Source organism: Carettochelys insculpta, chromosome 22 (assembly GCF_033958435.1).
Source record: "Carettochelys insculpta isolate YL-2023 chromosome 22, ASM3395843v1, whole genome shotgun sequence".
Taxonomy (NCBI): domain Eukaryota; kingdom Metazoa; phylum Chordata; order Testudines; family Carettochelyidae; genus Carettochelys; species Carettochelys insculpta.
The window spans coordinates 11,692,076-11,708,354 of record NC_134158.1 but is presented as its reverse complement, the minus strand read 5'-3'; the positions used below and the strand labels follow the sequence as shown (position 1 = coordinate 11,708,354).

At 53.5% G+C, this 16,279-nt stretch overlaps 1 protein-coding gene across 4 annotated transcripts; it reads left to right on the top strand.

The window, feature by feature from the left end:
* Positions 1–10,336: 10,336 nt before the first annotated feature.
* Positions 10,337–14,929, top strand: FAM3A (FAM3 metabolism regulating signaling molecule A). 4 transcript variants are annotated; one of them, XM_075016665.1, is made up of 10 exons: positions 10,337–10,566; positions 10,667–10,777; positions 11,404–11,427; positions 11,573–11,656; positions 12,067–12,190; positions 12,602–12,660; positions 12,980–13,030; positions 13,343–13,427; positions 13,681–13,807; positions 14,208–14,929. In XM_075016665.1, the coding sequence occupies exons 1-10, from the start codon at positions 10,554–10,556 to the stop codon at positions 14,301–14,303; spliced, it is 774 nt and encodes a 257-aa protein (XP_074872766.1). In that variant the 5' UTR covers positions 10,337–10,553; the 3' UTR covers positions 14,304–14,929. The 4 variants fall into 4 exon arrangements, with proteins under 4 accessions (XP_074872766.1, XP_074872768.1, XP_074872767.1 ...); XM_075016667.1 differs by lacking the exon at positions 10,667–10,777; XM_075016666.1 differs by lacking the exon at positions 11,573–11,656.
* Positions 14,930–16,279: the final 1,350 nt, after the last annotated feature.

Sequence of the window (16,279 nt, the reverse complement as noted above, 5' to 3'; positions counted from 1 at the left end):
CTGAGCGGGGTCACTCAACTGGTGACCTGGGGAAGTTCGGGGCTCTCCCCTTGTGACAGGGCATTGGCTGTACCCTCTGTTCTCCCCTCGATGTGCACCACCTCCACATCATAGTCCTGCTGGGGGAGGCTCCAAGTCAGGAGCTTGGTATTGGCCCTTTTCATGTGATGCAGCCGGGCAAGTTCCTTTAGTTCCCTTGGGTTGGTTGGTCTCGCTGCAGCACCAACAGATCAAACAGGTCTTTTGTGGTCTGGGTCCTGCCCCATCTGACCACCAGTCCATACAGCTGCTCCAGCCAATGTCTGGAATTCAGTTACAGTCCAGTAACGGAAGGTACAAATGCTTCCATCCTTGGCATTTAGCCAGACCACCACAATGGCTGTGTGCCTCAGTTTCCCCTTCCATGCCACACAATAGGTTTGGAATGTTCCTTCTCATGTCAGAGGTTGCAAGACTAGTTACAGGGAACAATGGTGACATTTCAGAGTTACAGACTCCTTTAGCATACAATTTATGCTTCTACATCAATGTCATCATGTCACATGGCTCTTTTTAAACATTCAGTGCATGGTACAATTCTACAGCTTTTGGTAGCAGCACCCCTTGGTTACAGCAGTCAGCGTGAGTAACAGAACAAACCCATTGCAACTGTACATTTACGTTGCTCTTTGGTAGACCACAACTTTTGTGTAACCTCCTTGAGAATCTGGTATTTTGGGGATAAATGGCTGAGGCCTTTCTTAGCACCATCAAGTTCTAATCTTCTCTCTTGCCCCCTGGGGTGGAAATTTGATCTCTCTGGCTGTGCCCTCTCTTCTAACAAGAGCTGGGCCATTGATGATCTCAGGGAGATGGCCCCCCCCCACCAGTCTGGAAATTTGCAACCCAAACTGCTTTCTGAGAGTTGTTTTGTGAGTCCCAGACGCAGAATCCACATGAAGGAATCCCTGTTTATCCCTTACTGGCCCACCAGGCCCAAAGCTCCTTTGTCCTTCCACCTCCAACTACTGCCTCCCCATGGAATCAGAAGTGGAGTCCAGTATAAGAATATAAGTGTTTCCACCATCTGGAGATGGGGAATTGCTGGCCCTCTCCTGCATCCTACAGAGACTGACTGTGCAGCTGTTTTATTTGGTTCTCGCAGGGCTGCTCACATTCCCTGATAGTTTTCACTTTACTTGCACCAACTTCCAATTCCTGAGAAACTTTTACACTGCCTGCTTTGGACCCTTCCAGAGCACAGCCAGTGGTTTCACACTCAGGCAGGTCCTGGCCATCAGGAGCTGAAACAAACTTCTCCCCAGGCAAAGGGTTGCTCTGGTGCTTACAGACAAGCACCTTTCCTGTTCACTCTCCTCCACCTCACTCCCATTTTCTGCAGTCCCCACAGACGGGTCAGGAAAAGTTTCAGGGAAATTCTCTTCCTTAAGAGCTTCCCCAAACAATAACTTACCCCTGTCTGGCTCCACAGGGGCACTGCTCCCTTGAGCCACAACCAGCTCCTGGGTTTCACCTAAACCCAGGATCACTTCTGGCCCATCAGGCAGATTCCCACGTAATCCCCCTTCAGGCAGACAGCCAGTACCACCGGACAGACGGTTAGGGTCCCTTTCCTCCCTTCTGCTACCAGCTCCTTTATCTTCATCAGTTAGCGTAACTCCATTGCCTGTCTGTTCTTGTGTCCTGGCGAGAGGATGACTCTGGTAGGACAGAGTCCTCTCACCCCCTCCCAGTAACACCTCAGCATCAGGCAAAGAACAAGTACCAGAATCGTCTGGTCTCTGGGATTCCCTGATGATACTAACTGGATTAGACCACGTTAAAGCATCATCCCCCCTGAGAGACACAGAGGCAGGCCCACTTCCCATCTGGGCTTCAGCTGCCCTCAGATCCAGCTCTGGGATCTTGGCTCCATCTTGAGCCCCCACAGGCTCAGGCAAAGGATTCACTTCCCCAGAAGCAGAAGCACTTTTCTTGCACCAAGGACCAGTGTCCTTATCAGGGACACCACTGCCCATCCCAGAGCCATTCCCTCTGCTCCAGCCCCCATGGCTGGATTCAGAGACACACCTGGAATGCTCTTTTCTGGTGGTTCCTTCTCCAGCCACCCCAGGCTGGGGAATCTTCCTCAGACAATGGGCTAGTTTCCTCATTGGCATCTTTTCCAAATGCAGGCTCTGCTCTCTCCCCAGGCTGCTGCTGCTGTTCAACACAGACAGACAATGGGAGACACTCTCTCCTTTGTCCCAGCCCCCCGGCTGGTCTCCACACACACACAGAAGGTGAAGCAGCTTCTCTCACAGACAACTTGCCATTCCCAGTGGATCAGCTGCTTTCCTGCACAGACACACAGGCACCTTCCTCGGCCCAGGCCTGGAAAACTTTTCGCAGGTCTGTCTTGGCCACTAGTAGATGATGGGTTGGAATCGCTCCTTCCCTCCTTGAGCTGTGGCAGGCCACTCGGTTCAGAGCTCCAGGCAGTCCAGGGTTCCCTGCCCTGATTCGGGCTCACCTCTGCAGGATTTTCCTTAACCCTTAGCTCCGCCACTGCACATCCATGCTGCCTTGTCCAGCTCCTTTAATCTTGATTCAGTTTCCAGGTGCTGCCACTTCACAGCGGAGTTGCTGAGCGTGGTTGCAGGCTCTCAGGCTGATGCCCTCTGCACCCCACGATTCCTGGAAGAATCCCTTCAGTGTGCCAGGCTCCTTGCGGGTCACAAGCTCCCCGGGGTTAGGCCGTAGGCCCCTCTGCCCTCTGGGACCGACTCCAACAGACGCTCAGAGGAACCCCTTCTTCAGTGTGACACCCGCTCTCAGGGACCATGAGCACCCTGTCTCGGGACAAACTCATTCAGCATATCAGCCTCCTCAGGGGTCACTTGTTGCTGGGGTTTGGGCTCTCGGCCCCTCCACCTTCTGGGACCGACTCCAACAGATTCCCAGGAGTGACCCCTCCTCGGGTGTGACACCCCCTCTCAAGGACCACGACCGCAGTTGCTTGGGTTCGGCCGCAGGCCCCTCCACCTTGGGAAACTGCACCTCACTGCCCGTCAGCACACCTGGGTCTCGCAGGCCCCACTTCTTCCGGGGCCCCGGTCACTTACTGCTGGATGCTCCATCCTCAGGGTACAGAACATCCCACTCCTGACACCAGTGTGATGGGGTTCTGGGGTCCCCAAAGCTCTGCACCCTGTCCGCAGGCAGGAGAGTCTTTTACTCAGCAGGAAAACAGCGGGTTTATTAGCCGACAGGACACAGCATCGTACAGAGGAGTCAGTACAGCAGGCAGAGACAGCCAGTCCCATCCATGTTGGGGAGAGGAGGCCCCGAGGGGCCCCCAGAGCTGGGGCCTGGCCCCCTCCTTTGTCTCTCTCTCCCTCAGCCCAGACTAACTGCTTCCAACTCCCAGTTCCAATTCAAACCCCTCAGGCTCCACCTCCTCCTTTGTCTGCAGTACAAAGGTGTTACCTGGTCGTCAAGGTTACCCTCAGCAGGAGCCCCACACCCTCTGTGAGCCACTCACACACACACAGGTATCCCCCACTTCATCACACCATAATAAAAATAAAAAATGATGACACATGAAACCAAAATAAGGCACCAAAAAGGAGTGAGATATGCGAATATTTGAATATTAATAGGCTAGAGCCTTTTTCTGTGCAAATACACTAATTAGTGAGGGATGTGCATAAAAACAAGTTGTGAACCTTATCAAATGCCAAAAAATTAACAAGTGTCTGAATTTAAGGCCCCCTTTGAGCTTGAGGCAAAGGCCAGATGGTCCTCCTGGCCCCTGTCTGATTGGGCCTGGGCTGGGGGCCAGAACTCCTGGGTTCTTCCCAGCTCTGGGAGGGGAGTTGTGGCAAGCATAGGCCCCAGCTTGTAAAGGTTAATTATGATCCATGGGGCTTTTAGCACACTAATTGCTTGATGCACAGTGATGCGGGGTTGGTGCAGCCAGTGGGGGAAGGGGGAGCTCGTAGCCAAGATACCTGGGCTCTAAGAGGGGAGTGGGAGCTGGCAAGCAAAGGAGAGGAGAGGCAGGGCTGACAGTCCCAGAACCCCCAGTCCTACGGTTACCATATCTGACTTTTCAAAAAAGAGGACCCCCTGGCCCTGCAGAGGAGTGTATCTATATCCATATCGACCCACTCACCTTGCATTAATGTAGTAGTTGTCCTGTAACACATTAATACATGAGGTGGTAGATGCTGATCCTGATACACTCCCTCTCAGGGGTGTCCTCTTTTTTATATGGTAGCCCTACCCCACCATGGGATAACATAGGGGCTGACAAAGACAGCAAGATTTGAAGGAGCTCAGGGACTTGTCCAGCACCTTTGGGCCATAGGTGTTGCAGCACCCTCTACTGGGCACACAGCTGCTCTGAGAAGGCTAAACGAAGAGCACAGAGCTGTCAGCCTCCCCACCCCCCATGCCTAGAGAAGAGATATGCTTGTACTCACCCCTTCCCCAGCGGGCAGAGAATCAAGGAGTGCTGGCCCCAAGTCCTCCCTATTCTGAGTCCTGGACCCCACTCCCTTCCCAGAGCCAGGAATCCTTGGCTCTCAGGCCTCCACTTTATCCCCCCAGCCCCCAGAGCAGAGAGAGATGGCAGGAACCCTTGCGTGAAGAAAGATGAAGATGGCTGTGATGTTTTCCCTAGTGGAGTCAGGCAAAATTACCTCCTGGAAACATGGATTGTGTCATAGAATCATAGAATCCTAGGGCTGGAAGGTACGTCAGGAGGTCATCTAGTTCAGCCCCCTGCTTTAAGCAGGATCAATCCCCACTAAGTCATCCCAGCCAGGACCTTGTCAAGCCAGGACTTAAAAACCTCGAGGGATGGAGAATCCACCACCTCTCTAGGAAACGCATTCCAGTGCTTCACCACTCTCCCGGTGAAGTAGTTTTTCCTAATATCTAACCTATACCTCCCCCTCTTCAACTTCAGACCATTGTTCCTTGTTCTGCCATCCGACATCACTGAGAACAGTTTCTCACCCTCCTTTTTAGAGCTCCCCTTCAGGAAGTTGAAGGCTGCTATTAAATCACCTCTAAGTCTTCTCTTGTATAAACTAAACAAGCCCAAATCCCTCAGCCTCTCCTCATTGGTCTTGTGCTCCAGCCCCTTAATCATTTTTGTTGTCCTCCGCTGAACCTGCTCCAGCACATCCACATCCTTTTTATACGGGGGGGCCAAAACTGGACACAATATTCCAGATGTGGCCTCACCAGTGCTGAATAAAGAGGAATAAATACTTCTCTAGATCTGCTTGAAATGCTCCTCCTAATGCACCCTAGTATGCTGTTAGCCTTCTTGGCTACAAGGGCACACTGTTTACTCATATCCAGCTTTCATCCACCATAACCCTGAGGTCCCTTACCATCGTACTGCTGCTGAGCCAGTCAATCCCCAGCCTATAACAATGTTTGGGATTCTTCCGGCCCAGGTGCTGGACTTTACACTTCTCCTTGTTGAACTGCATCATATTTCTTTAGGCCCAATCCTCCAATTTATCCAGGTCACTCTGGATTCTCTCTCCACCCTTCAACATACCTACCTCTCCCCCTAGTTTTATGTCATTTGCAAACTTGCTGAGGGCGCAGTCCAGTCCCTCATCCAGGTCATTAATAAAGAGGTTGAACAACACCGACCTGAGAACCGAGCCTTGCGGCATTCCGCTTGAAACTAACCACCATCCAGTTATTGAGCCATTGACTACTACCTGTTGGGCCTGACCGTCAAGCCAGCTTTCTATCCATCTATAGTCCAAGGATCCAATCCATATTTCCTTAATTTATGGACAAGAATGTTGTGGGAGACCATATCAAAAGCTTTGCTGAAGTCAAGGTATATCACATCCACTGACTTCCCCATGTCCACAGAGCTTCATCACAGAAGCTAATCAGATTGGTCAGGCAGGACTTGCCCCTGGTGAATCCATGTTGACTACTTTTGATCAATTTCCCCTCTTCCAAGTGCTCCAAAATGGATTCCTAGAGGATCCCCTCCATTATTTTCCCAGGGATTGAGGTAAGGCTGACCAGTCAATAGTTCCCTGGATTGTCCTTTTTTAAAGGTGCTACGTTTGCCCTTTTCCAGTCATCTGATATCTCCCCCGATCTCCAAGAGTCTTCAAAGATAATGGCCAAAGGTTCAGCAATGACATCTGCCAATTCCCTCAGTACCCTCAGGTGCATTAAATCCAGACCCATGGATTTGTGTGCATCTAGTTTTTTCTAGATGCCTCAGAACTTGTTCCTTCCCCAAAGATGGTGGCCCTCCACCTTCCCATACTGCATTGTCTAGGACCGTTGCGTGGGAGTTGACTTTGTCTGTGAAGACTGAGGCAAAACAAGCATTGAGTACTTCAGCTTTTCCTACATCGTCTGTCACTAGGTTACCTCTCTCATCCAGTAACGGCCCCACACCTTCTCTGATAACCTGCTTATTGCTAACATCCCTGTAGAAAAGTAACAGAGAGTAAGCCGTGCTAGTCTATACACTATCAAAACAAAAAGCAGTCAAGTAGCACTTTAAAGACTAGCAAAATAGTTTATTAGGTGAGCTTTCGTGGGACAGACCCACTTCTTCAGACCATAGCCAGACCAGAACAGACTCAATATTTAAGACACAGAGAACCAAAAACAGTAAGCAAGGAGGACAAATCAGAAAAAGATAATCAAGGTGAGCAAATCAGAGAGTGGAGGGGTGGGGGGGAAGATCAAGAATTAGATTGAGCCAAGTATGCAGACAAGCCCCTACAGTGACTCAGAAAGTTCCCATCATGATTTAAACCATGTGTTAATGTGCCAAATTTGAATATAAATGTCAGCTCGTTCACTTCTCTTTCTAAAATGGTGTGATAATTTCTCTTCAGTAACACACATACCTTGAGGTCATTGACATAATGCCCCATTCCATTAAAATGTTGACCAACTGGTTTGTGGATCTGGAGTGTTTTGATGTCTGTTTTGTGCCCGTTGACCCTTTGTCTAAGGGAGTTAGAAGTCTGTCCAATATACAAAGCATCTGGGCATTGTTGGCACATGATGGCATATATGATGTTAGTAGAGGAGCATGAGAAGGTGCTCGTGATTCTGTGAATAACCTGGTTAGGTCCAGTGATGGTATTTCCAGAGAAGATATGTGGACAAAGCTGGCAGCGGGCTTTGTTGCAGGGAAAGGTTCCAGGACTGGTGTTCCTGGGGTATAGACTGTGGCTGTTAGTAAGAATCCTCATGAGGTTGGGAGGTTGTCTGTAGGAGAGAACAGGCATGTCACCTAGGGCCTTCTGGAGTGTGGCATCCTGATTAAGAATAGGTTGTAGGTCTTTAATAATTTGTTGCGGTGGTCTGAGTTGGGGGCTGTAGGAGATGACCAGTGGTGTTCTGTTCTTGGCTTTTTTGGGCCGATCTTGGAGTAGCTGGTCTCTGGGTATGCGTCTGGCCCTGTCGATTTGTTTTTTTACTTCTCCTGGTGGGTAATTCAGGTTTATGAATATTTGGTAAAGTTCTTGTAGTTTTTGGTCTCTGTCAGTTGGATCAGAGCAAATGCGATTGTACCTAAGAGCTTGACTGTAAACAATGGATCTAGTCATGTGTGCAGGATGGAAACTAGAAGGGTGTAGATAAGTATAGCGATCAGTAGGTTTTCGGTACAGTGTGGTACTGATCAGGCCATCCTTGATTAGTACTGTAGTGTCCAGGAAATGTATCTCTTGCATGTTGTAATCGAGGCATAAGTTGATGGTGGGGTGTAGATTGTTAAAGTCTCTGTGGAATTCTTCTAGAGCCTCTGTACCATGGGTCCAAATCATAAAGATGTCATCAATGTATCTTAAGTAGAGGAGTGGTAATAGGGGATGAGAGCTGAGGAATTGTTGTTCCAGGTCAGCCATAAATATATTAGCATATTGTGGGGCCATGCGGGTGCCCATAGCAGTTCCACTAATCTGGAGGTATAAATTGTCCCCAAAACAGAAATGATTGTATGTGAGAACAAAGTTACAGAGGTCAGACACCAGATTGGCTGTGGTGGCATCAGGGATGGTTTCTACAGGTAGATCCCTGTAGAAACCCTTTTGTTACTCTTCACATCCCTTGCCAGCTGCTTTTCCAATTGTGCTTTTGCTTTCCTGATTACTCCCTGGCATTCTCCAGCTGTATGTTTATACTCCTCCTTAGTCAACTGTTCACGTTTCTATTTCTTGTACGCATCCTTTCTGAGTTTAAGCTGACTAAGGATTTCCCTGTTAAGCCAAGCTGGTTGCCTACCATGTTTGTATTTCTTACTATGCAGCGGGATGCTTTGTTCCTGTGCTTTCAGATAGACTTTAAAATACTGCCAGTTCTCTTTAACTCTTTTCCCCTTCATCTTTGTTTCCCAAGGGATCCTGCTCATCAGTTCTCTCAGGAAGTTGAAGTCTGCTCTTTTGAAATCAAGGGTCTGTATGTTACTGCTCACCTTTCTTCCTTTTGTCTGGATCCTGAAATCTACGATCTCATGGTTGCTGCAGCCCAGGTTTCCACCCACTTCTGTTTCTCCTACTAGTTCTTCCCTGTTTGTGAGCATCAGGTCAAGTAGTGCATGGCCCCAGTCGGTTCCTTCAGCACTGGTACGAAGAAGTTATCCCCAAGATTCTCCAAAAACTTCCTGGATTGTCTGTGTGCTGCTGTATTGGTCTCCCAACAAACGTCTGGATGATTAAACAGCAATGAAGGGTCCTGTGGCACCTTATAGACTAACAGAAAAATTTTGAGCATGAGCTTTCGTGAGCACAGACTCACTTAATCAGATGCTGGTCACCAGCATCTGATGAAGTGAGTCTGTGCTCACAAAACTTCATGCTCAAAACTTTTCTGTTAGTCTATAAGGTGCCACAGCACCCTTCATTGCTGTTACAAATCCAGACTAACACGGCTACCGCTCCGATACTGGATGATTAAAGTCTCCCATGAGAACCAGGAGCTGTGATTTGGAAGCTTCTCTTAGTTGTCTGAAGAAGTCCTCATCTCCCTGATCTGGCAGTCTATAGCAGACACCAACTACAACATTACCTTTTTTACTTCCCCCTCTAAGCTTAACCCAAAGACACTCAACTGGATTTTCTCCCTCCTTATACCGGAGCTCTGAGCAATCACACTGCTCCCTCACATACAGCACAACTCGTCCTCCCTTTCTCCCGTCTGTCCTTCCTAAAGAGTTTATAACCTTCCATGACCGTGCTCCAGTTACATGAATCATCCCACCAAGTCTCCGTTATTCCAACCACCTCATACTTCTTTGACTGTTCCAGAGCCTCTAATTCTTCCCTGTTTGTTCCCTAGGCTTCTGGCATGTGTGTACAAGCATCTTAGAGAAGTGGCCGATTGGCTCACTTTCTCCTCTTCACCCAGGAAACTCGCTTGATTGTTCCCGCCTCCTTCCCCACTTACCCAGGGTGTTCCATGGAGGCGGTGTGTAACTTGTTCACCATAAATCCACAGGACTCCCTGCCCCAGCCAGTACTGTGCCTAAGGCTTGGCAGAGTCCCAAGTGGGGAGGGACACACCTGTGGCTCACAGGAGGGGGTGAGAAAGGTGAATGTGTGCCAAGCAGTCTCCTGGTCCAGCTCTGTGAGGTGGCTGGGACAGGAGCTGTTTGTGTGGTGGGGGGACCCTGTTTCACGGCATGGGGCTGGATTCCTTGGCCTGGTACTGTCACACAGCCACTATTTGGCAGGGGCATGGGACCAGCCAGCTCCATCTCTGAGGTTCCTGTATCTCTTGCTGGCATCCTGGCCTCATGGAGCTGGGACACTGAGGTACAGGAGCATACAGACCATGCCTGGGAATGGGGCAGGGTGTCTGGAGATGCCCCCACCTTATTGCTTTGTATGGCAGAGAATAAGTAATGCTAGTTAAGAGCAGGACAATTTTCACAGCTGGGGGGGGCTGAGAGCTGTTGAGCCCAGCTGGAAACCCTCATATAATGGAAACCGGTTCTAGACAGACTGTGCTGCAGCTCGGTGGTTTGCGCACTGTCCTGGGAAGCCCGGGGTTGTGATCTCCCCATCAGGGGTCTGGAGCACAAGCACAGACGTCCGCCAGGGACGGTGCTGGGCCCTCCGGGAGGGCAGAGCATGGGCTCCACGGCCGCTCGAGTCCTTGCAGCTCGGAGACAGGGAGCGCTCCCTGCCGTGGCCTGGCCTGCCCTGCCCTGCGCGCTGCCGCGCGGAAGGCTGCGCCCGCCCGGGGACGAGGACAGGCGGGAGACCGCGGCCTGCGAGCCCGCTAGGGGCGGGGCCTGGAGCCTGGGGCCGAAGGGCGGGGCACGCGGCCCGCTCAGCTCCTCCTTGCTCAGTCCCGGCCCGTCACAGCCGGAGTCGTCCAGGGAGCAGCGCGTGGAGCTCGGGCCTTTCGGAGCTGCTGGGGGCGCCGGGCCGGGCGTGGGTCTCCGGGGCTTTGGGTCGGTTCAGTCTGACCCGTATCTTCGCTTCCAGCCCTGGTGGTTCCGGCTCCTCCGGGCTAAGACCCCGCGGAGCGCCCAGGCCCCCTTGGAGTGGGTCATGCGACTGGCAGGTACGCGGCCGGGGGGGCGTGGGAGGGGGGCGCGGCGAGCTCGGGGGGGCGCTTCCTGTGCCTCCTGCCCTGGCTCTGAGCCCCGTCCGCCCCCCGGCAGGCCCCCTGCGCATGGTGGTGATCGTCCTCACGGCTGGGTTGACCTGGATCCTCATCAGCCTCTTGCTGGGGACCCAGAGCGGTTTCTCTCGCCTCCAGCAGCTCCTCAGTAGTAAGTGCTGGGCCGCTCCCCCCCCCGGGCACCGCGACCCCCACCCCCGCCGCCACGTTACCGGGCACCCGTGGCAGGCAGACCGGCTTCTAGAATGGCAGGAACAGGGGTGCTTCCTGGAGGGATGGGGAGGGCAAGGCTGGATCCCCACCTGCGGGGGGTGTGGGGCGGGGGCGGCAGTGAGGGGAGGGAGAGCTCAGTGGTTTGAGCATTGGCCTGCTAAGCCCAGGGTTGTGAGCTCAGCCCTTGAGGGGCCATTTAGGGATCTGGGGTAAATAGATTTAAAAAAGGGACCGTGCTTGGTCCTGCCAAAAGGGCAGGGGACTGGCCTCAGTGACCTCCGGAGGTCCCTTGAGCTCTATGAGATGTGTTTCCCGCCATCAGAAGGATACCAGTTACCTTGCACAAGGTCTGGCCATACCCATATGGTGCTATGATACAATGCCCTGAACCCTGCTGGGGGTGGATTTTTCCCCTGGGTTGGACACCTGCTCCTTCCCCTGGCTGCCTTGCAAGCTGGGGGCTAAGGAGAGTACCAAGTCCCAGCCCCACTGTGGTGTTGAGCACATTGATGTAGGTCACAGAGGGTGTGTTGTGGGTCACCACTACTTTTTGTCTCCCCACAGACCCTGAGAACACTCCTACAGCAGGTGAGTGATTCCTGCAGCTGCTATGGGGATGTTTTTTCCTGCGATTCCCCCATACCCTGCTTTTCCCATGCTGAGAGTAATCTGGGTGGAAGGGGCAGGGTTCAGGTGCTTCTTCCCTCACCAGCCCCTCTCTTCTTGCTCTCAGTGTCAGGCGGGGGCAGTTCTGCCCTGCCCCCTCATTCGAACGCCCCCCTCTCAGGCAGGGCTGGAGCCAGGACCAGACACAACAGTGAGTCTCTGGCCTGGGGGTGGAGGAGGGCAGCAGGAGTGGAGCGGCTGGGTCTCAAGCTGGGGACAGGGACCCATGGGCATAGTGTTGGCAGGGGGCTGGGTCCTAGGTGTGGGACCCTATGAAGATCTGGGGGGGCTCAGTCCTAGATATGGGGTGGGATCCTGGTGTTTCTGCTGTGGGGATGTGCCAGTCCCACAGCATGAGAGACACCCCTAACCCTTTTCACAGCTGATTCCCTGTGAAAAGGATGAGGAGAGCGTTCCTGCCAGGGAACCCCCCTCCCTATCATAGGGTCCTGGTACCCTGGCCTTGGGTTGGAGGTGTGGAGCCTGGGGATCCCATGGGGGGTTCCACCTGGGTGCTTAGTGATCTCTCCACATCCCTCCCTTCCCTCTCACCCCACCCAGAGCCACGGCCCAGGAGGTACAAGTGTGGGCTCCCACAGCCTTGCCCTGAGTTGCACCTTGCCTTCCGGCTGGTGAGCGGCGCTGCCAATGTCATTGGTCCAAAAATTTGCCTAGAGGATAAAATGTGAGTGGGGGGCCCTTGGCGGTTGGGGTTATGACTGGCCTGCTAATCTGGGGTAGACCTGGTGAGGGAGAGCCCAGGTGTCTGCCTCCCAGCTCCCTCCTGCTCTAACACTAGCCCCCATTTCCCTCCACAAGCCAGGGAGAACCCAGGAGTCTGGCCTCCCAGCCCTGCCCCTGCTCTAGCTACTAGCCCCCACTCTGCTCCCAGAGGTGGGAGAGAATGCAGCAGTCCTGGCTCCCAGCCTCCTCTACCCTACTGTAACCCACCAGTCCTGCTCCCCTCCCAGAGCCAGGAGAGAACACAAGAATAGTAGCTCCTAGCTGGTCTCCTAACCATCAGTCCCCACTTTGCAGGTTAGGCAACCCAGGCATGGGAGGTGTGGGGGCTGTTTTCACCTCACTTTCATTGCAGGCTAATGAGCAGTGTGAAAAACAATGTTGGGCGGGGCCTGAACATTGCCCTGGTGAATGGTGAGTTCTGGAGGGGTGTGGGTGCAGGGCTGGGCAGGAGGGGGAACTGGGAGAGAGCCCCAGAGTCCTGACCCTCAGCCCATCCTCGCTTGAAGACCACCACCCCCAAGCCAGGGTGCTCTGAGGCTGCAGAGGGGGCTGAGGCAGGGGAGCTCTGGGGAGACTGGGGGACAAGGCAGGCTGGGTATGGGAAGCTGCAGCTGGACTGTGGTGGGGGGCTTGGGGGCTGAGGGGAGCTTGTGTGTGTGTGTGGGGTGGGGTGGGTGGGGGAATGGAGGGAGCACCTGCAGCTCTAACCTTCTCTCATTTCTGGTTCCAGGAGTGAATGGGGAACTCATTGATGCTAAGTTCTTCGACATGTGGGCTGGAGGTAAGGGTGCTGAGGTGCCAGGGGGATCCCCAGGGGCCTTGTGGGAGAGGTCTAGGTGAGAGGCAGGAATATAGCCAGGAGGCTGTGGGGGCTGAGGTATATGGGGGAGTCTGTGGGGGGGGCCCATGGGGCAGGTGTCTGTGAGAGGCAGGAATGTTGGGGAGATGCTGGGGGGACCTGTGGTGGCCCATTGGAGGCCATAGGTGAAGGCTGAGGCTGTGAGCCCTGGGTGAGTGGCAAGAATGGAGGTGGTGGGAAGGATGCAGGACCTGGGGACCATGCCTGTGCTCACACTTGAATCTTTTGTCCCAGATGTCACTGAGCTGCTGAAGTTTATCCGGACGCTGCATGAGGGGACCTTAGTGTTTGTGGCCTCATATGACGACCCAGCCACCAAGTGGGTGTCAGATACAGGGCACAGGTTCTCACTGGTCTGCTATGGGGCCTGGCTAATGTGGGGGGAATGGGGCCTGGGGCCTGTCCCCTCCTGGACGTGCCAACTCCTAGCAGCCCTGAAACCAGTGGTGGCAGATCCTGATTGTCTCAGGGGGGCAGGCTATGGGACATCTCTTGTCCAGGGATCGTGGGGGTCTTTACTGGCTGAGGGCAGGGGGCCCTGGTGCTCCTGCTGAGCTGGGCTCTGCCCCCAGGATGAACGAGGAGACACGAAGGATTTTCAGCGAGCTGGGAAGCAGCGTGGCCAAGGACCTCAGCTTCCGTGACAGCTGGCTCTTTGTGGGGGCCAAAGGGGTACAGGACAAAAGCCCCTTTGAGCAGGTGAGCCCTGACTGTCTTCCCTGGGGGCAGTCAGCATGTTCTAGCACTCCTGCAGCCAGCCCCATGAGGGTAGAGCACAGCAGAGAAGAGGCTGGGGCCTCGGGACTCTGGGTCAGTGGTAGAGAAGCTGGAGCTGTGCGTGCATGTGTGTGTGTGTGGAATCCAGGGTGGTCTATGAGTGGAGGGGTCACAGTTTGTGTGGGAGGGGAGAAGCTGGGGCTTGGAGGTTGGGGCTGGGTGTGGAGAAGCAGGGAGCCAGTGGGATCACATCTGTGGGGGAAGAGGCTGGGGGCCTGGAACTGGGTGTGAAGGAGTGGGGAGACCCTGGTGGTGGGGGTTGCAGCTTGGGTGTGGGGAAAGAAGCCAGGAGCCCCCTTCATGCATACTCTCCCTTCTGCAGCACACCAAGAACAGCAAGAGCACCAACAAGTATGAAGGCTGGCCTGAGGCACTGGAGATGGAGGGCTGCATCCCCCAGAGAACAACTGATGGCTAGTGATCCCCCACCACCCTGACTGCACTGGCTGCTTCCTTGCAGCTGTAGAAGGGTCTTGCAGGGCTCCTTTCTGCAGCCTCTCCCCCCCCCCCCACCCCACAGGATGGGCCATGCTGTTTCTAGAAGGGTGCATACCCCATGCATTGTCTCTCTGGATATCTGGGGATTTAAAGCCCTGCCCTTGTGAGTGCCTTATTCTCCAGGACATAGGTAAGCCTAGGGGCTTTCCTTTCCTTCCTGGCGATCTGGGGGCAGCGGGGATGATGGAGCAGCATTCCACACTATCTGAGCAGGAGGGAAATGCCCCTGGTTCTAGCCTAGCAGGGGGAGTGGGGGTGTTCTGCCTGGATAGTCCCCTTGGGCAGGTGAGTCAGGTGTGCCCACCCCCTAGTGGAACTGGGGAGAATAGGTGAGGCAGTGGCCTGCTTCTCCTGCATCCTGGGCCTTTCACAGAGGCTGAATAAATGCATCAGAGAGCAGGGAGCAGTGCCTGTCCTTGGGGGCAGATGGTCATGGCCATTTCTCTCCCAGTCTGACTGGCCTCCCAGAAAAGGCCTGAGAAACAGGGCCAAGTCAACCCTTTGCCTCTATGTGAAGCTAAATAAACTGGGCAAGTGGGTACCATACTGTGAGCTGAGAATCAATGTGGATAAATGACATAATGAATTGGAAAGCATCACCCCAACTTGCCATAGCAAATGGTGGAACTATATTAGCAGGTACAGGTTGAACCTTTCTAGTCTGGCAACATCCATAATCCAGCATGATTTTAGATATGAGATGTCTACTTATCATGGCTGTGTCCCAGTTTCCCATGGTCTCAAAGTTTGTTTATAGCCACCAGCCTTGGTTCTCAGTGTTCTGTGCTGTTATGTACCTGTAACATACTGCCAAATGTCTTCTAAGAGCTCAGTAAGCAGCAGAAATATTGGTTGTGCTGGTAGACAATATTAACCTCCTGTAGTCCAGCAAATTCTCTCCCCTTTGGCACCAGTCAGGTCCTGAAGGTGCTGGACTAGAGAGGTTCAATCTGTACCAATCAAGAGGGATCCTTGAGTCATAAGGGAGAGTTGTGTGAAGACATCCACTCTGTGCAGCTGCAGCCTAAAAAGCACACACAACACTGGCAACCAAAGGTAGAGACAGGCCAGAAAATATCCCCGGGCCTGCCTATAAATCCATGGTATGCTCTCCGTCTCATGTTGTGTGTAGAGCTGCTCACACATGGAATTTAAAGGCACCAAAATGGATGAGGAGAGATTAAAAGACTGGGACTTTTTGGCACAGCCCAGAGGTGCCAATGATGGATCTGATAGAGGTCTGTTAAGGCAAGTGAATCAGGCAGTGTTACCTATGCCTTCATCAGAAAAAAAACTCGGGCTCATCAAACGAATGGGCAGCAGGTTTAAAAGGAACGCGAGGAACTATCAGGCAGCACTGTGGTACAACACGGGTGAGGGTGCTGCCCCGGTAGGAGGCGCTGGTACAAGCCACCCAGCAGCTACTCCCAGGGCCGGAGGTGGGGCCCTGCCTGTGCCTAGCAGGATAAAGCCGTAGGTGTGTTGGGGCTGCAGCCGCTCCCAGCCCCGCCCCGCAGCAGCGGAGAACAAACAAGCCGCAGGGCTGGCGCCGGGCTTGGAGCCCTTCGGCGCTGCAGGAGAGACGGCCGCTGCGGGGCTCTGGGCCCGTGTACCCCCCGCGCTGCTCCCGCTTTTGTGCCCTCCGCTTCGAGTCCCACTGTAGCAGGAGCAGCCGCCCGCACACGAACCAGAACCAGGGAGACTGAAGCTACAGGGTCACAACCACTCAGAGAGTCTTTAGTTCTGCCAATCAGGACATGGCTGCAGCAGCTGACCAATCAAGACACAAGGAGGCCCAGCGCCACCAATCAGCGCTCCGGGTGCCCTAGCCTTCCCAATCGGTTTATAGGAGCGGCAGGATTTCAATCAACCAGAGGCTAGTGAAGCCTGTGGTTA

Bases quoted from the DNA above. Each gene is read 5' to 3' on its own strand.
- FAM3A (XM_075016665.1), top strand. The intron at 13,031-13,342 runs GTAAGGGTGCTG...CTTTTGTCCCAG, and splicing joins CTTCGACATGTGGGCTGGAG to ATGTCACTGAGCTGCTGAAG. The intron at 13,428-13,680 runs GTGGGTGTCAGA...CTCTGCCCCCAG, and splicing joins TATGACGACCCAGCCACCAA to GATGAACGAGGAGACACGAA.